General features: G+C 47.2%; 1 protein-coding gene across 1 annotated transcript in view; it reads right to left on the bottom strand.

Annotated features, from left to right (window-relative positions):
- Positions 1-20,000, bottom strand: part of MEGF6 (multiple EGF like domains 6) — a 194,567-nt gene that overhangs the window by 166,920 nt on the left and 7,647 nt on the right. The window contains exon 3 of the mRNA XM_066637137.1: positions 7,503-7,612. Coding sequence (XP_066493234.1) covers positions 7,503-7,612 — 110 coding nt within the window. The remainder of the gene's footprint in view (positions 1-7,502; positions 7,613-20,000) is intronic.

Consider the following 20,000-nt stretch of genomic DNA (forward strand, 5'->3'; position numbering starts at 1 on the left):
CAATGTGGGTTCCCCCCCCCTCCCACATAAGCTATTGGAATACACCTACACGAGTATTTCTTTAGCTTCCACTGCTAATTTTGAAATCCAAAGAGGGCAGTGCTGTGATGGTGTCAGCCTAGCGATTAGCTAAACTGCTTGTAAATGATGGGGGGATATTCAAGCCCCTCGTTCAGTGCTGAAAGATATGAAAATGGCCAGAGATAGTAATTTAGTGACACTGAATACTTTGCTCTGCATTAAGGAGTTGCAGTGTCCATGGCCGTGCAGTGCACAGCTCAGCGGTAAATCAAGCAAACGGCTGTGTATTCAACATGCTACCAAATTGTTGAAAACTTTTTTTCCCAATCCAGGCAGGAGAAGGCAGAACAGTGGAGGAAAGAGATGGAGATGGAAATAAGCACCCCTCAATAATCTGCTGCCTGATGCAGCAGCTTAAGTTGGTCTCACCAATGGACCAGCCTGCCCAATCCTGCCAAACAAATAGAGATAAGAGGATTTTACCATCCTGCTCCTCTCTCTTAGTAGGAGATTTTCCAAAACTGAAATCTGCCTCCACTTTCAGCACCTGTGTGTTTTCTCCTCCGTCCCCATGCTACTGACACACACACAAGCAATGACAAACACTGCCCCAAAGCAACTTCTGATGTGATTGCATCACAATCCAGAAAACCGTGGCAAGCTTTCTTGGGGCTTTCTACACCATTTTTAAGTGTAAAAAATGGAACAACTGAGAATTCTTCATGTGCTGGTTCTGCTCCAGACATAAGATTGGGGAATTCAGAATTCCAAGACCTGGAGAGAAATTTGGATAAGGAGCATTGGAGCACCCCAGTCCTCTCCTCCACACTTCCTCTTCCACTCTGTTCCTCTTTTAAAAACCAAGGAGTGGGAGAAGGGGTGGTGGATGGGTACAGAGGCAGGTGCCCTCCCCCATGTATCACCTGATGCATCTTCCTCAGTCAGCCTCATGCATGAACCTGCCTTAATGGTCAACATACCATTGCTCACCAGGGGCAGCAAAACTCTTCATGAAGGCTTGGCAGTTCCTTTCTAATTTTGACATTGGATATGCTGTTTTTGTTAGATGGGAGAGATGGTATCAATTAGCCTGATTCCTCTAAATGCTGGAAAATTCCCCCAGGATGCTTTGCCAGACCTCCCAGTTCACCTGGAATCTCTCTACATTGGAGAGATTGACATTTGCTTACTCAAGAGTGTAGGCCTGCCAGTTGGGGGTGCGGTAGAGAGAGGCAGAGAGAGAGAGAGAGAAGCCAAAAAGAGGAGGTTGTGCATATCCACCTGTTGCATTGCAACCCCATCTAGCCATCTGTGCAGATTTACCTCGATTTAAAAAAAAAAAAAATAGCTCATGGACTTTCAGCTTGCTGGCAAGCCCCAAAGAGGAGATTTAAAACACAAAAGAGCTTCAGAAGGAGAAAAAAAAATCAATCAATAGTGAAAAGGAGATCAAAGCATTTTTGTGTGCCAACTAGGTCACCAAAGAGGGGGGAGAAAAAGAACAAAGCCCCTCCCCCAGACTTTCAAGAGAAGATATATTTCTTTGGAGAGAGAATAAGGACATGGAGAAGAGGTAGCCTTTGTGTTGGGTAAGTACCTGCATTCAAAATACATGGCATTCACGTGCCTGCGGAATCTCTGGGATGTGGAGTAAAAGGGAGGAAAAGAGCCAAAGGGGGAGTAGTCAAGATTTTCCCAGAGATGTGTCATTCCGAGCTTTTCATTGCTATCAGCTCCTACTGGGGTGAGGATTTGACTGTGTGTTTTAAATTACATGCAGCTTTTATTGACTGTCACGGTGTTGAAGATACAATGGCGGCGCTCCTGGTGATTTCGTGAACTGGATTACGTGCTTTGGTTCATGAAAGCACCCAGGTTTGATCCCTGCCTTCCCAGGTAGGATGGGGAGAAACCCTGGTCCAGAATCCTGGAGAATCCATGCCAATTACTGTGGGCAATATGGGATCAGAGCAGCCATTTTCAACCATTGTGCCATGGCACACTGGTGTGCCTCAAACAGTCCCCAAGGGTGCTGCAGGAATTTGGGAGAGGGACATTTATCAATAGGACCATTGGGGGATGTTAGCCCCCAATGAAAGCACAGTGCACCTTGTCAATTGTCAAAAAGCCGATGGTGTGCCTTGACCATTTTAGTGCCTTGCCAGTGAGCCGCAAGATGAAAAAAATTGAAAATCACTGGATTAGAGAGATCAGAAATCTAAAGACGTTCACTACGTAACCCCTGACCGCTGTACTTGTTTGCTTCACCTTTGAGGATCAGCACGTCTTCATATTACAGACTCCCAATGACAGGCAGGTTTAAAGGCTTTGGAATTAAAATTCAGCTCCTTCTACACTCCAGTGCAGCTGAACTGGACCACAGACTTGGAGTGCAATAAAAAAAAAGATTCTCAAAAGCCACTTCATGTCAGCCACAGGACTTATCAGGTACTTCCAAATATTTCACTTGTGTCTGTGCAGAGTTCAGTTTCACTGAGTTAAAATGTTTAGGGAAAACAAAAGAACTACAGATTTTCTGCATAGTATCACTCTGTATATATTTCTGTGTTAGCACAAGTAGAATGATAAAATCTGTAACATTGTTTGATTGGATCGTGCTGCCCTCTACAATGACCCCAGGTAATAGAGACCAAACAGCACTCTGACAAAATTTCCTGCTATTTTCTTTCTGCTGTGAGAAACTAAACATATTTAATCTTAATTTTCAGGAAGTAACACAGGGTCTGTAGCTGAAAAGAACACCATGCATAAGTCCCAAGTTTGATCTCTGGCACGTTCAGGGAAAGATCCCTTCCTTGGAGGTAGGGAAGCTCCTTGAAGCTCCTTGGAGAGGAGGTTTCAGGGCCAGCCCAACCATGAGGTTCAGACGCCTACATCCATCAGTTGGTGGGTGTGCCCCTGCCATCTGCCCACTCACCTCCACTGCTTCCTCTACTACTACTCCTACTCCCTGCAGTAGAAGAGGAGGACAGAAACAAAGAGGAAGTGTGGAGGATAGGAAAGTGATAGGCTAGAGTGTCAAACGTCTCTGTCACTCTAATAATAATAATAATAATAATAATACAGGTATTTATATACCGCCTTTCTTGGTCTTTATTCAAGACTTTATTCAAGGCAGTTTACATAGGCAGGCTAATTTAAATCCCCGGAGGGATTTTTACAATTGAAAGAAGGCTCTATCTTTCAAGAGCCACAACAAATTCAGATGTTTCGTTCTGATCTGGCCTCCATCCTGGCCTCCATCCTCCCACGCTCAGAGCAGATGGAAATAGATCGGCTCAGCTTGTCAGCTGCTTCAAGGTCGCCGGTGGCCTCAAACTGGTGACCTTGTGGATGTTATCTTCAGGCAAATGGAGGCTCTACCCTCTAGACCAGACCTCTAGCCCCCCACTCTCTTCCACACTTCCTTTTCCACTCTTTTTCCTCTTCTGCTCCTTACTGCCACACTTTCTCTTCTATTTCCAGCCCAGGAAGTAGGAGGCTAGTACATTGCCAGATAAGGGGGTGACTGTATTAGGCATGCCACGTCAGGGGCTGAAGGGTCTTGGGACAGACCGGGGAGGAGCTCTCATGGGGTCCAAGGTCCAAATGCTGGCAGGTCCTGACCCAATCAGATGTAAGGTAACCTTGATGTAAGGTAACTTGAGTATATGGATGATATTGATATTTGTGGTTGTCAGATAATAGTATAACACTGGTTGTGTGTATGCTCTTTATGAATTTAAAAATAAAAATACGAAAAAAGGAAAAACTTTGTCACACGCGACGGCAAAAGCTACACCTATACTGAACCCCCCCAAAAAGGCAACCTATTCCTTACTTAGACTAAATCAACCCATCTGCTATCACCCCATATTTTTGATCTCCATCCCAACAAACACAGTATTTGGAGAGAGAGAGATCTCTTGTTCCTTCCTATCTTCAATTCTAGTGTGACCGGTTTTTTAACTCGTCCACCATCTTGGACTCTGGCTGTATCAAAATCACAAAGACTTAAAGGTCTTGCATTGACTTCATTAAGATTGTGGTTTTAGAATTTTTGGAAACTTCCCCATGGCGGGCTGCAGTCACACAAAGGCGGCATTCAGGCAGGAGTGCCCATATCCCTGAGGTAATGAAACCGTGTTGAAAAGCACCTTCAGAAGTCTAGTGCAGATACCATCTCAAGGAGGAGCAGGATAATCTGTTCAGGTTCCTCAGAACCACACCAGACGCCAGAGGGCAGCGGCTCATTTGCAAGCAGTTAACGCGGGTTAGGAAAAATCCACCAACAGAAGATGGCATTGCACACAGCTAGTGGGCATACAGCATGTCACTGATGGGGGTGCCAACCTTAGGTCAAAGAGTAGGGCTGGATCAAGACCTCCTGAGGAGGCATCCCAGATGCTTCCCCATCTTGCCTTCTGTCCTTATCATGCTCCAATGTTTTGGCTCAGCACTCTCCTCCTTTCCACATTTCCTCTTCCTCTCTGTCCTGCTCTTCCTTTTCCAGTCCAAAAGTGGGAGGAGAAAGGAGCAGCGGGGGCAAGCAGGCAGACAGAGATGGGCACCGCTCCAATCTGCTGCCTGAGGTGACCACTTCAGTAGGCCTCATGGATGGGCCAGCCCTGGGAAGGAGGTAAACAATCCACCCTTTCCCTCCTCCAATACCCACTGAGTTCGCCAGTAACCGCAGCTATATATCTGTGGGGATTCCCCTTTGGCTGTATCACCGATAACTTCTTCAAAGAAAATAGAAATTAAAAAAAAAAAAAAAGGATTCAAGCCATAGAGGGGGTGATCTTACAAGATTAAACTGAAGGCTGCCATTGGTCACTGTGCTCTAGGGATCTACTCTTATCTCTTGGCACCTCTGGGACAGAAACCTAATTGGAAGTCACACCGTTCAGTTTTAGAGCAGAAGTGCCAAGAAGCACTGGACTGGAAACGTACACTTTTGAAATCATAGAGCTAGAAGCAGGGCCAACCCACCAACAAGACCAACTGAAGAAGTCACCTCAGGTCGCAGATTGGTCCTCCTCCTCCTTCCACTGCCTGAATTGGAAAAGGAAGCGGTGGGCAGAGGGGAAGAGGAAACCTGGAGGGCAGGAGAGTGCTGAGCTAGAACATTGGAGAAGCAGAGGCTGGACAAGTGGGCAGCATTTGGCATGCCACTTCAGGTGCCAGGAGGTCTTGGGCTGGCCCTGAGACAGCACCTCCTACAGCTCTTTCTGTATTCATTAGAATGGTGCTAGTCCTTGAGCTTTGTGTAGAGGAGAAATGAGCATTGTGTCGCCATGAAGCTTTAAAAAAAAAAAATTCAAGAAATCAACCCTCCCAAGCCAAATAAAACTTTGCTGCTGCTGAAAACCCAAAGGGCAATGGGCAGAAAATGGCCTTATATGAACTCAGGAAACAAAAAATGTGTCCGCTGTAAAGGTTTTCCTGTAGAGGAAGTGTACAATTCCATTCAGGAAAGTGATGGAAGGCGAGGAAAGGGAGCCGTCTAGAGAAACATCTGAACGCTTGAGCTATCAGCGCTGATAATCAGGAGGAAGAAATGGATCGTTTGTAATAGGAGTGGCCCAGAAAGAGGTAATGAGGGCAGCGGAAGAGATTAATTAAGTCTCTGTTATGAACAAGGGTGCAATTTGTAAGAGGAACCCAGCTTGGAACGTTTATGCACTGCACCTGCAAACTGAAGCAAAGGACTCAGTGCAGGCCCAAGACCCCCTGATGGCAAATGCTGCCTGCCTTACCCCCCAATGCCTCCAACACCCCAAAGCTCTATCCTATCACTCTCCTCCTCTCCACATCTCCTCTTCCTCCCTGTCCCACTCTTCCTTTTCCAATTGAGAGAGTGGAAGGAGGAGGAACAGTGCGGGCAGACAGAGATGGATGCCTCCTACCAATCTGCTCCCTGCGGCATCTGCTTCACTTGGCCTCATGGATGGGCCAGCTCAGGACTGGCCCATCCATTGAACTGTGGTCCAATCAGGCTGCTCTGGAACCTTCCTCTTTATTGTATAACACAGTGGTACTCAAACTGGTGGGTCACGACCCACCAGCACATGTAACACTACCTCTGGCCCCTTAAGGGGTGAGGGAAGGGGACAGGCAGTGACATGATCTCCAGAGTCACAACACTAACGGAGGAAGGGTGGGTGCTTTTACTTACAGGACTGCTGCAAGCTGCAAGCTGCAAGTCTTAGAATGTTGAAAATAAGCAATTGCAAACCAATTCCTGGTTGCATCGCAAACTGGAAGTGGTTTGCAATAGCTTATTTTCAAGTTTCTAAGACTCAGGGAGCCCTGCAGAGGGCTGCACAGGGCTCCCCACAACTCCTGCAGCTTGCAACAGCCCTCTGTAAGTAAAAGCACCCCCTTTCCCCCTCCTGGGGATCGCATTGCTGCCTTCGCCCCTCCCCTCCAAAGACTTGACTCGAGAGTTTTACTTCCGAGAAGTTTGATAATCCCTGGTATATCCCTTGATAATCCCTGGTTAATCTCAAACTGGGAGAGTAACAGAATCTGTGTGAGGACTTCCCTCTTCTCAAAAATGTTTTCTGGTTTGCTGAAGACAGATATCTAGCTGTCCATGTTTGTACTTTCAGCTCAACACCCTTCAGATTAACCCCTTTTTGAGCTCAGAACTTTGATTTTCCTATGACAGAAAAATGGGAGGAACATTGTTCATCAAAAACACCCCATGAAAAGGCACCAGAGCAAGAGATCCGCTCGCCGTGACTGCTTCAAAGAGAGCAGTTAAAATGTCTTGTGAAATATTTGGTTTCCTAGTGGCTCCCTTCCATCAGGGGCAACAGTGTCTGCTGGGCACATAAAATCCTCCCTGTGCTGACTGTTAAATGACTTTCTGAGACCGTTCTCCACATTACCTGGAGATGTCAGGTCTAAAACTAGTGGCCCAATCTATACAGGGCCTTGCAATGTCAACAAAACACATCAATGCTCCTAGATATGTGCAGACATTCACAGGGCCGACCCAAGACCTCCTTGCCCATGTGATGGTGTGCCAAATGCTGGCCCCCTTTCCTAGTGACAATCAGCCTCTGCTCCTCCCATCCCCCCAAACTGCAAAAGGAAAAGGGGAACGAGCACAAGAGGAAGTACAGAGGAGAACCACTTTCCTCTCCTCCACACTTTTTCTTACAGTCTGTCACCCTCTTCTTTTCGACTACAGGAATCAGAAAGAGGAAGAGCAGTGGTGATGAGTGGGCAGACAAAGGTATGTGTTCACTGCCACCTTCTGCCTGAAGCTCCTGCTTCAGCCAGGCTCATGGATAGATTGCCTCAACACTCAGGCTCATTAAGGAAAACATGGGTCCCTTTGCCAGTTTTGTGGGACTCAGTGCAGGGATACTGGAAGCAACAGTTTTGGTAGGCAAAACAAGATTCTGGTATACAAACTTAAGCATGCACAGCAATACAATGAGGTTGGAGCACCTCTTGGTGCCACTTACGATAAAGGCAGCCTTCGTCGTCACCAAGCTGAACCCATCCCGGACAACACCTGTATACCGTCTGGTACTGCATGCTGTACACCTGTCTGTTTTCCACATAATACACCACCCTGAAAGAGAAAGCGAAGAAACATGCAAGCAAAGCATCATCAGCTCCTGTAGGAGAACAATGAAAAATGAAACCGCAGAGCACTGAAATTCAGTCTCAGGTTCCTCTCTCGGGCGCACACTGTAGAGAGTCAAATAGCAAGAAAATCCCACAGAGCAGGAACAGCTGGCAAGCTCTTCTCATTTTTGCCTTTCGGAAACATTATTAACAAATCCAACGTATGCAATGCAACATGGCCCATTCCAAAGTACCAGCACCCCAAGACAAATGCATAAAAGCAAATACTTCTATTGTGTGCATGAAGGCAGATGTTCCAACTCCCAGAGGATTAGCCGCGTAAGGGCCCAATCCTATCCAACTTTCCAGCACTGATGCAGCTGCACCAATGGGGCGTGCGTTGCATCTCGAGGTGGGGGGGGCAGTCACAAAGCTCTCCTTAAGATAAAGGAACATTTGTTCCCTTACCTAGAGGCTACACTGCAACTGTACTGAAGCTAGAAAGCTGGATAGGATTGGGCCCTTTGTTGCAGCAAAAGTGACCAAAACCCTTGTGACACCTTAAAGCTGGATTGTAGCAAAAAACATTTGTAGACTTTGCCTACAAATTAAGCCAGTTCGGTTATATACTGAGCTGCTTCCTGCTGAGTCTGACCCTTGGTTCATCTAGCTCAGCATTGCCAACACTGATTGGTAGCATCTTCCCAGGGTTTCACATAAGGGGTCTTTTCCCAGCACAATCTAGACACACAGTTGGCAACCTTCAGTCTCGAAAGACTATGGTATCGCACTCTGAAAGGTGGTTCTGGAACAGCGTCTAGTGTGGCTGAAAAGGCCGATTCGGGAGTGACAATCCCTTCTACACTGGGAGCAAGTACAGTCTGTCCCTGGTCTGTCTCCCTGGCTATGGGCCTTCCTTCTTTGCCTCTTAGACTGTTGGCCAAGTGTCTCTTCAAACTGGGAAAGGCCATGTTGTACAGCCTGCCTCCAAGCGGGCCGCTCAGAGGCCAGGGTTTCCCACTTGTTGAGGTCCACTCCTAAGGCCTTCAGATCCCTCTCGCAGATGTCCTTGTATCGCAGCTGTGGTCTACCTGTAGGGCGCTTTCCTTGCACGAGTTCTCCATAGAGGAGATCCTTTGGGATCCGGCCCTCATCCATTCTCACGACATGACCGAGCCAACGCAGGCGTCTCTGTTTCAGCAGTGCATACATGCTAGGGATTCCAGCACGTTCCAGTATTGTGTTGTTTGGGACTTTGTCCTGCCAGGTAATGCCGAGAATACATCGGAGGCAGCGCATGTGGAAAGCATTCAGTTTCCTCTCCTGTTGTGAGTGAAGAGTCCATGACTTGCTGCAGTACAGAAGTGTACTCAGGACGCAAGCTCTGTAGACCTGGATCTTGGTATGTTCCGTCAGCTTCTTGTTGGACCAGACTCTCTTTGTGAGTCTGGAAAACGTGGTAGCTGCTTTACCGATGCGTTTGTTTAGCTCGGTATCGAGAGAAAGAGTGTTGGAGATCGTTGAGCCAAGGTACACAAAGTCATGGACAACCTCCAGTTCATGCGCAGAGATTGTAATGCAGGGAGGTGAGTCCACATCCTGAACCATGACCTGTGTTTTCTTCAGGCTGATTGTCAGTCCAAAATCTTGGCAGGCCTTGCTAAAACGATCCATGAGCTGCTGGAGATCTTTGGCAGAGTGGGTAGTGATAGCTGCACTATCAGGGCACAACAGTCCCACAACAGTCCCACTATCAGGGGACAACAGTCCCACAACAGAATCTAGACAGGCTGCCAGGGATTGAATCTTCTGCATGCAAAGCAGAGGCTCCACCACTGAGCTACGGTCTCCTCCCCTAGTAAACCTACAGATTGCTGTCCTAAACAAATTAGATATTCTATCATTTGGTTTCATTGTGACGGAGGATCTTCTCCAGCCGCTTTACAATGAACAAAGGGGGTGAAATCAGACTTGTGGAATTTTGTTTTGAAGAATCTTTATTCCATTTAAGTAGAAGCAGTTACAACATGGAGCAAGCAATGCAATCCCAGATGCATCTGGAAAAGCAATATCCAGTTTTTGGACAGTAAAAGCAACTTGCAAACCGGCAGACCTTCATCTAGACTTCTGGAAAAGCTCCCCTAAACTTCCCGCTCCTCTGGACACTGCTTTAGGCTCAAAACATATATTGCTTTTAGTGCCATACTTAAAAATGTACCAGCTTATCTAAGGAGCTGAGCAGGTGCCTGGGCAGAAATAAATACATCCACGCTAGCTGTAACATCATCACGCATTTTGCAAACCACAGTCTAGGCTTTTCAGAGCCGATCCTGAACAGCTGATTCTCAGGCATTGGGTTGGTTCTTATCAGGGCAGGCCCAAGACCTCCTGACACATGATGCAACATGTCAAATGCTGCTTCCCTTACCTGTTGATGTGCAAGCCTCTGCTCCCATATCTTAGCTCAGCCCTCCCCTCCATGTTTCCCCTTCCTCTCTGTCCCCCTCTTCCTTTTCCAACCCTGGAAGAGGAAGGTGAAGGAGATCAGTGATAGAAAGAAGGTGTTTGGAGAAGAGCGCCTCCCATCTGCTGCCTGAGGCAACGGCTTCAGTTGGCCTCATGGATGGGCCAGTCCTGCTTCTCAATGCCAAAACACAGTTTGTGTTGGAAACAGCTTCAGCTCCAAACCCTGCTCCGTGTTCCAGATATGCAGGCAAAACATGACTTGGGTGGCTCCCCCCTTCACTTGCTTTATTTATCCTAAGCAGTTTTTTACCCTTCTTTTTGGCCAGCCAGGCTCCTACAGCAGCTTACATAAAAGCAGTGAAAAGCAAGAACAAATCACTTAAGCAATAAAAAGGGTGTGCATTCTTTCATCTTTCACTAACCCATTCAAAGGGTAAGGGAACAAAACATCATTTCCCCTTATTGGCTTAGTCCACTTCTCCTACTCACAGAGTGGTTGGTTTTTCTGGCCTCTATGAGGGAAAGAATATTCCAGGACTGGCTGGGGAATTAGCAGGAGGCGAGTGGCCGTGTTAGTATCGGCCTCACTGGCTTAAGGTGCTATCCTATACACCAGTGGTTCTCAAACTTCTAGTGCTGGGGCCCTCTTTTTAGAATGAGAATCTGTCAGGACCCACAGGAAGTGATGTCATGACTAGAAGTGACATCATTAAATGGGGAAAAAAATTTTAACAATCCTAGGCTGGAATCCTACCCTCACTTACCCAGGAGTAAGTTCCATTTACTGTCATTGTTAAAAGAATATACATAGTAACCTGTTAAAAGTACAGATCTGTAACATTTCCCCAAATGCACTCACATATCAATCCAATATATTAAAAATAAAATACTGAAACAAACGGGGACCCACCTGAAATTGGCTCGCGACCCACCTAGTGGGTCCCAACCCACAGTTTGAGAAACACTGCTATACACACTTTCCTGAGAATAAGCCCCATTGAACATAGTGAGACCTGTGAGGAGACACAGAACTGCACTATTATTTCCTGCAAATTCCCAAACTCTATTGGAGCAGACTCTGAGAGTGGAACAATGTCCCAAGCCATGGTTTCTCAGTCTCAGATGCAACAACAAACCATGGTTTGCCTAAACTGTGACTTACAAGCCAGCTTCAAAATGGGCTCTCTGATCCTGGTTTGGCAGCCACTTGCAAACGGTGGTCTGTTGGGTGAAGTTGGGTCACACCGATGACAAACGATGGTCTGGTGTTTCCTTTGAATGCCTCTGAGACTCTCCTGTTTGTTCAATGGAAAGGGCTGGAGATGGTCACTAACAGAAGGCATCTTTGCTTAACAGTCTCCTGCTCCGCCTTTGCTTTTCCTTGCAGACTAATCCCAAGTTCTTTGAGTGGGTGTGCAGCCTGTTGACTGAACATCTCCCCATTTCCTCTCTTACTATCCACTCTTGAGAGCTCCAGACTGAGGCCAGATCTGCTTCCTTTCAACCCATCAATGGGCTCAGCCTTACCATGGCTAGACAATCCTGACTAAGCCCCAACAGGTCCAACCAGCGTCCTGGAACGCACCCCAGAATCCTTTGCCATGCAAGATGGTTCTGCAGTTCACTGCAGAGGATGGAAAGTTGGAGAACAACCAAACTAGACAAAACATCAAAGTGGGCTACCCGTAAAAACACACATTGTAAAACTGCCATACACGATGGGGATGAAATATCCCATTACGCGGATATAATGTCCCATAAAAGCTAAACTGCTCAATATTCCATCTGTGGCAAGTGGTGAAAACTAAACTTGGACAAAATGACTGGACTTAACTGGGCTCAGAGGAGAAGAGGAGGGCAGATGGAGCAGGTCCATTGTCTGTTGCAAGATCTGTTCTGAGCATGTTGTGACAGTCTTCGCCAAAAACACCATTCTCTCTCCTGATTCCACTGCTGCTCCAGAGGCTACAGGTCAGGGATGGTTTTCACCTTCCAGATGTATTATGGCTCAGAAAGATAAAGAGGAAGGAGAGCCAATGGCAGTTCTTAACAGACTCTTCAGGCCTTCCTGAGAACCTTGTAAGACTAAGGACTGGGTTTGGGGGGGTGGCGACAGATTTAAAAACGTTAGTGTCACCTAGCATTCGAAAACTCCAAATTCTGGAAATGATAAAAAGCTTCTCAACTACCTCTTCATTCATTAGGGCTAGATTAGCAGTGACATCAAGGTCAAGGCTACCACAGTCCACCCTACCCCTGTGCCCATTATTTAGTATAGTTACAGGACACTGGACACAGCAAATGTGTAGAAACTCCTTGAGAAATTTCACTTGTCTTAGAGAAATGCAGTCGACCTCCCTTATAAATTTTCAGTTGTTTCTCATGGGAGAGAACCCTGAAATTCACTTCCAATTCCCTGTTTTGTTTTAAAATTTCAGATTCAACCCTAGTGCACACAGATAGAGTTGTTGGAGCTTTCTCTGCTGTGGGGTGAGTATAGCTTCCAACCACGTTGCTCCTCAAATAACATGCATAGTTGCTCTGTAGGCAAAGCCAATTTCCGTTGCATCTCCCTTTGGGTAGGCCAGCCAGCTTTTGCCTTCTCCTTCCTCAGTGTCTTGTGTGTTTATCCAATACAACACTTGCTCAGTGCATTTTCTTTTAATAAAAAAATTCTTTAGAAAAAAATACTTGAACTGCTCAGGGAGGAAAGGGGTGTTGGGATTGTCACGAGCACTGGCCAATCAGTGTTATGCACTTCTGTTTCACCTGATGAACATTAAGAAGAGCTCTCACCCAAGTTTGATCTAGGAGAGGAGACTGCATGTCAACTATTTAGGGAAGGGAGTGGTAGAGCACACAGTCCCAGTTTCAGTGCCAGGTAACCTCAGATAGGGCTAAGAAAGCCCACAACCAACATCTTGGAGGGCAAGCAAGATCTGGCTCAACAGAAGGCAGTTTTCTATGCTCAGAATGGACCAGGTGCAATTGTGTGTGCAGAAAGTGACAAGCCCCTTTTCAAATTCTCTGATCGCACAGCAAGTGATATTTACACCATACTGAAAAGAAAACATCACATTGTTCACAGTTCTCTTAATGACCAGTAACAGATGCCACTGTCTTGGTGTGCGGTTTGCACCCCTACCTGGGACACACCCATGGCAGTCCTCCCTGTGGTCTCATCTTCATGACGCAGCTGCTTTAAATGAGCGCACGGAGGAAAGGATGAGCAGATGCAGCATTTCTCTTGCCCCATTAAGGAAATCCGGGAAATGGCAGCCAAGCAAGCACAGATCAGGCCTTGCTGTCGCCTTCCTGAGTGTGGTAAAAGGCTTCCAGCACTGGTCAACTGAAACAATTCCAGGAGTTGTCTCAGAGACTAGGGGTGCAATCCTGCGCTGGAACAGGCAAGCCAAGAGGCTTGTGCTGTATCCAGCACAGGACAGGTGCCCAAAGTGGCTCAGCCAAAGGTAAAAGGAAATTTTTTCCCTTACCTCCAGGTAAGCCACTGCAGCCCCTATGGGTCTCCTAGGACTTGCGCCACCTCCTGAGGTGGCACAAGTCCAAGGAGAGCAGAATAGCTTGAAGCCGTTCTGCGCTGCTCAGGAATGGAGATTGGGATCTGGCATAATAGCCAGATCCCAGCCCCCCCTCCTGCTCCTCCCACCCCTAGGACCACCCTCCGCCTGCCCACCCCCGCCCCGGATCACCTCCCTCCTGCCCCCTCCCCACCCCCTGCATTGGCCGAGCTTGGCCTATACAACTTACCTGGGGAAGCTGCTATAGAGGATGGATTCAGCCTCCATGTCCCAGTGCACCTCTGTGTGCTGGCACAGCTTCCTCCTGAGGAGGCGCAGATGTGCTTTATGGTATGTTTGTAACCCTCCTAGGATGGTGTGAAGGACTTCCGCCAGCCTAACATGCATTTAGGGTTGCGCTGTAAGAGCCCAAGCCTATGAATGTCGACTCAGAAGTCAGTCCCAGTATAGTCAATGGGGTTTGCTCCCAGGTAAGCATGGACAACTACAGCCTGAGAAATATACTTTTGTGCAAACCATTGAACATCAGTTCTCTGGGATTATTTATAGCTGAGCTTTTCATTGGTGGATTAAATAATTAATTACCTTTAATGGCTGAATGATGCAATTGATATCATTCTATAGGTCATGGACCTATAGGTTGATGGCATTGCCTAAATAACCAACAACTTGGAACTGGGCCAGCCTAAGGCACCCTGATGCCTAAAGTAGTATACCAGATGCTGTCCCCCATACCCAAAGATGTGCCAATCTCAGCACCTCCCACTTCCAATGTCACCTGTTGATGTGCCATCCTCTGCTCCAACGTCCTAACTCAATACTCTCCTCCCTTCCATATTTCCTCATCCACTCAGTCCCCCCTTTCTTTTCTAATCCACAGAGTGAGACCAATGGACGCAAGTAGGTGGATAGAGAAGGGTGCCCCCCTCCAGCAGTCTGCTACCTGAGGCAACCACCTCAGTTGACCTCAGGGATGGGCCGGCCCTGACCTGGTCACCTCTCCTCTCTGTTTTTTTAGCACAAAATGCAAATGTTGGGGCAGAAAAAGAGCTGCTTCCCCTGCTGGAAGATATAGTTCTATTGCCAGGTCCTGCTTTAGAATGCAGAAAGAAAAAAAAATGTGTAAGAGGAGAAACTGAACAGTCTGTGTGCAACGTGAGAATTCAGAGCCTTTGAAGTCCTAGAGAAGCAGACAAAGACCCTCATATTTCAATGGGTTTCCTGCCTCAGACAAAAGGAGCAGACTTGGAGACGAATATATATAACGGGTGGGCCAGCTTGCTTATCTCCCCTTAAAGGTGGACAGATTGCATCAGCAAGGTAATTGCCAATAATTACAGGTTGCAAGAGATTCCTTAAATACAAGCCAAGACTTAAGAGCTGCCTATAGCAATCCACCTTTCTTCCAGGGATGTTTCCATCTATTCATTTCAGTCTTGTCAGGCCCAGCTCCTATCAAGATAGGACCAGCGTGACGCAGGAATGAAGCAAGACAAAAAGAGAAGACTCCTCTATTTCAGGTTTGAGACCCAGAAGTGGGTCACGATTCAACCTTGGGTGGGTCGTGGTAGTGCTGCTCCTGCCATTTTATTTTGAGTGGGGCCAGCCCATCTATGAGGCCAACTGAAGCAATCGCCTCCGGCAGCAGACTGGTAGGAAAGAGAGCCCATTTCTGTCTGCCAACTTGCTTCCACTGCTCCTCTTTCTCTTTCCACTCCCTGGACTGGAAAAGGAGGAGGGGGACAAAAGAAGAGGCAATGTTGAGCTAGAACATTGGAGAGTGGGAGGGGCAGAGGTTCGCACATCATCAGACCAGAGGGAAAGCATTTGGCACCTCAGGCATCAAGGGGTCCTTGGTTTCAAGGCTCAGACCTGCAAAGACTGAGCCAAGGCTAGCAGATCCTAGATTAACTGAGGGTGCAATCCTAACCAACTTTCCAGCACTGGTATAGCTGCACCAGTGGGGCATGTGCTGCATCTTGCAGTTGGGGAGCAGTCATGGAGGCCTCCCCAAGGTAGGGCAATGTTTGTTCCCTTACCTCGGAGTTGTATTGCCCTTATGTCAGTGCTGAAAAATTGGTAAGGACTGCAGCCTGAATCATGCTGGAGACTTTACCCTTGCAAAGGTTGCTTGGCCAAGCCTCCCCCCACCCAATTTACAATGCATCCCTTCACTCTCCTACCCACCTTCCTACCTTTCCTTGCTACAGCACTTTCTTTGCCTTGCTGTGCTTCCTCTTTCTCTCCCCCCATCTTTCAAAACCAAGCACACACATGCCACACCATGCCCTTCCTCCTCATCCAATTGGATGAAGAAGAAAAGGGCAAAACACTATAGCAGCATATGCTGAATGGCCAACAATAGGTGGGAAAAGAACAGGAAACGTGGCCACTCACTTGCTACCTTTACAAATTGATGGTAAGGCCACACCTGGAGTATTGTGTCCAGTTCTGGTCGCCGCATCTCAAAAAAAACAGAGTGGAAATGGAAAAGGTGCAAAAGAGAGCAACTAAGATGATTACTGGGCTGGGGCACCTTCCTTAGCTGGGGCACCTTCCTTATGAGGAAAGGCTATGGCATTTGGACCTCTTCAGCCTAGAAAAGTGGCACCTGAGGGGGGACATGACTGAGACATACAAAATTATGCAGGGGATGGACAGAGTGGATAGAGAGATGCTCTTTACACTCTCACATAACACCAGAACCAGGGGACCTCCACTAAAACTGAGTGTTGGGAAGGTTAGGACAGACAAAGAAAATATTTCTTTACTCAGCATGTGGTTGGTCTGTGGAACCCCTTGCCACAGGATGTGGTGATGGCATCTGGCCTGGATGCCTTTAAAAGGGGATTGGACAAGTTTCTAGAGGGAACATCCATTACGGGTTACAAGCCATGATGTGTATGTGCAACCTCCTGATTTTAGAAATGGGCTATGTCAGAATGCCAGACGCAAGGGAGGGCACCAGGATGAGGTCTCTTGTTATCTGGTGTGCTCCCTGGGGCATTTGGTGGGCCACTGTGAGATATAGGAAGCTGGACTAGATGGGCCCATGGCCTGATCCAGTGGGGCTGTTATTATGATCGTACCCCATCAACTGTTGGAATCCTGAAGGTGAATCCAATGTAGCAGGTTGGGGGTGAGGTGGGCCCAGCTCTTGACAACTGGCGATTATTGCTCAGAGACTATTGAATAAGGCTTAGCTGGAAGCTTTATTGGGGGGGGGGGTATTATCTTATCAGCTCTGGTCAACTGCTGTACTGATAGACTAGCCTCCCTGCAGCTCCCCTTTTTAGCCACAGGATGGTGGTCTGGATCACTCTCCATCTGACATCATGTGTGATCCATTCTGGACCTCCTTTGAGCTTCAAATTTTAATTGGACTATTGGCAGGCTGCCAACAAACAAGGCTGCTGGAACCAAGTCAGGTCAGATTCTGTGTGGCAAGACCACCATCCCATAAGAGGTATAGCCAATCAGAGTTGACAGCAGAAAAAATGATGTGCTCCCAGGTGTGTTCCCAAAGGCATTTGGTGGGCCACTGTGAGAAATAGGAAGCTGGACTAGATGGGTTTGATCAAGTGGGGCTGTTCTTATGTTCTTAAAACAGCAACATATTTTTCTACATTTTGCTTCTCTCAGATCTGTTCACGTACGCACAACTATGTAGACCAGTGATTTTCAATCTTTTTCATCTCTCGGCACACTGGCAAGGCACTAAAATGGTCAAGACACACCATCGGTTTTTTGACAATTGACAAGGCACACTCTGCTGTTAATGGGGGCTTACATCCCCTAATGGTCCTATTGATAAATGACCCTCTCCCACATTCCCGCGGCACACCTGGGGACAATTCGCAGCACACCAGCGTGCCACAGCACTGTGGTTGAAAATGGCTGATGTAGACCGTGGTCTACTCAGTTGATAGCACAGCTTGAATTTTGGAGAGGTTGAGGGACAGCCCCCCTTACCTTTTGCTTCAACCCCTTTGCAACTGTCATTAGAAAGTTACAAGGGTCATAACCTGGCTAAAGTCGGGGTGGGGCTTGTGGATTCCTTTAAGAGTCCTTTTACCTATTTAAAGCCTGTGTGGTGGTTGCCAGCTGCTGAAATGAATTTTACTTATCTCTTTGCAATAAAATGGCCTGTTGCAGTAAAATGGCCTATAATTGTTTGCAATAAAAGTGGCTTAGTTTAAGATCAGCTGGGATGCTCGAGATCATGGGCTCAAGTCCCTTGAGCCTCAGTCCCTCTTCAGGGAGCCCTTGGAACCCTTGCTCTGTTTAGAAGTGTTTTTGAGCCCTTGTTTTGCATAAGGAACGTCCCAGTTTCAACCCCTGACACCATGTCCAGGTAGGGCTGGGAAAGACTCCAATTTGAAACCCTGGGGAGATGCCGCCAGTCAGAGTTGATAAAACTGTGAAAAATGGTCTCACTCAGTAGAAGGCTTCTTCTTATTCTCCCATAATTAATTTTGCTCAGCATGTAATTAATCTGTGGAACTCCTTGCTACAGGACACTGTGATGGCATCTAATCTAGATGCCTTTCAAAGGGGATTGGATTGACTGATGAGGGAAAGTTTCATCACAGGTTACAAGTCATGATGGGTATATCTCTTGGTTCTATATCTTAATGCCAGGTGCAAAGGAGTGGCAACAGGTTGCAAGTATCTGTTGTCTTATGTGCTCCCTGAGGAATCTGGTGGCCCACTGTGAGACACAGGAAGTTAGACTGGACAGCCCTTGGCCTGACCCAACAGGGCTCTTCTTAATTCAGGAACTGGTCAGCAGATCACAATGCTGCCAGAAGTTCTCACCACATGATATATGGTCAGAGTGACTAGCTCAGATGCCGCCACCCCCCCTTTTAAGAACTGTATGAATACAATGGCGGAGGAGCTTCCACATGCAAAGGGAGTATACCTTTCATGCTGGGGAGAAACAAGTGCTGTGGAGAGCTAGATGGACTTTTAGGATGTTGTAGCAAAACAACCCATTCATCACATTCTACTCATTTTATGTCCTGCCAGGATCAGTAATGGGTCTCTGCTGTTATTCCCCAGCACAAAGCCAAGATCAGCTGGGCCGCTGACAGCACCTTTGCTAGTCTACACAGAAAACCACCATGCTTCAAATAGTAAGAAAGTATGTGTGCACATTCCCCCCCTCGTAATCAACAGAGATGATGCACTATTGTGTGTGAAGCAGCCCTCAATTTTTCCATTGTTAAACGTTTGACCCAAGCAATTGTAAGGGGGCAGGAGACAAACAGGGGGCTGTTCTGGCCCAGGTCCCAAGGATGAAACACCCACAGTGCCAGCGAACAGTCAATTTGAAAAGATATAGTCCATCCCTCCAGTTTCTCCCCATCCCCCAAAAGATCAACCTGGGGCACTTCTCCATCCAGAGTATTCAGCAAGGGCCTCTGTGGCTGAGTGGGAAGTACCTGCTTTCCATGCAGAACATCTTGTGTTCAATTCCTGGCACCTCCAGGTAGATCTAAGAGACCCCAGGAGATATGCAATCATCCAGGGAAGACAATACTGAATGAGATGGATCAATGGCTAAGTATAATGCAGGGGTGTTTATAGTGGTTATGAATCTGATTCATATCTGATTTATGAATCTGATAGGAATATGAATCTGATGCAGGTCCTGGGTTCAAGTCTTGGCAGCATCTCCAGGTAGGGCAGGGAAAGACCCTCATCTGAAACCCTGCAGTGCTGCTGCCAGTCAGTGCTTGACAATACTGAGCTAGATGGACCAAGGGTCAGATTAAGAGGCAGCCTAATACCTGTATGCGAAGGAAGCTGTAGCTACTGGAGTGGCTGTTGCTCAGTGGTGCAAAATCTGCTTTGCATGCAGATCCTGGACTCAGTCCCAGGCAGCCTGATCAAGTAGGACAGGAAACCTACCCTGAAATGCCTGAAACTCTGGAGTGATGGTACCAGTCAATGTCGAGTATACTAAGATTGATAGACTTGACATTAGGCAGTTTCTTAAGCACGGCTATCATATCCGCATTTTAGGCTGCAATTTTAGGCCGCATTTTAGGCTGCAATTTTAGGCTAGCCACACTTTCCTGAAAGTAAGCCCCATTGAACAAAATAGGACTTACTTCTGAGTAGACCTGGTTAGGCTTGTGCCCTTAGTCTGGTAGCTTAGACGAGCCTCTCTCTTGTTCAAAGAGGCCTCAAGTCAAAGCAGCCATTTGCACACAGCATGCAACAGCTAAGATCCAATGTGCCTTAGAGAACATCTCTTCCCAAGACCCATTGTGGACTTTGAAGATGATTCTTCTTCCCCAAAATTGGGAAGACACGAGCACAGAGGCAGCATGCCCGGGGCCCCAGGTTGAATCCCTGGCAGCATCTGCAAGCGGGGCT

The sequence above is a fragment of the Tiliqua scincoides genome, chromosome 9 (genome assembly GCF_035046505.1).
Source record: "Tiliqua scincoides isolate rTilSci1 chromosome 9, rTilSci1.hap2, whole genome shotgun sequence".
In the NCBI taxonomy this organism is placed as follows: Eukaryota; Metazoa; Chordata; class Lepidosauria; order Squamata; family Scincidae; genus Tiliqua; species Tiliqua scincoides.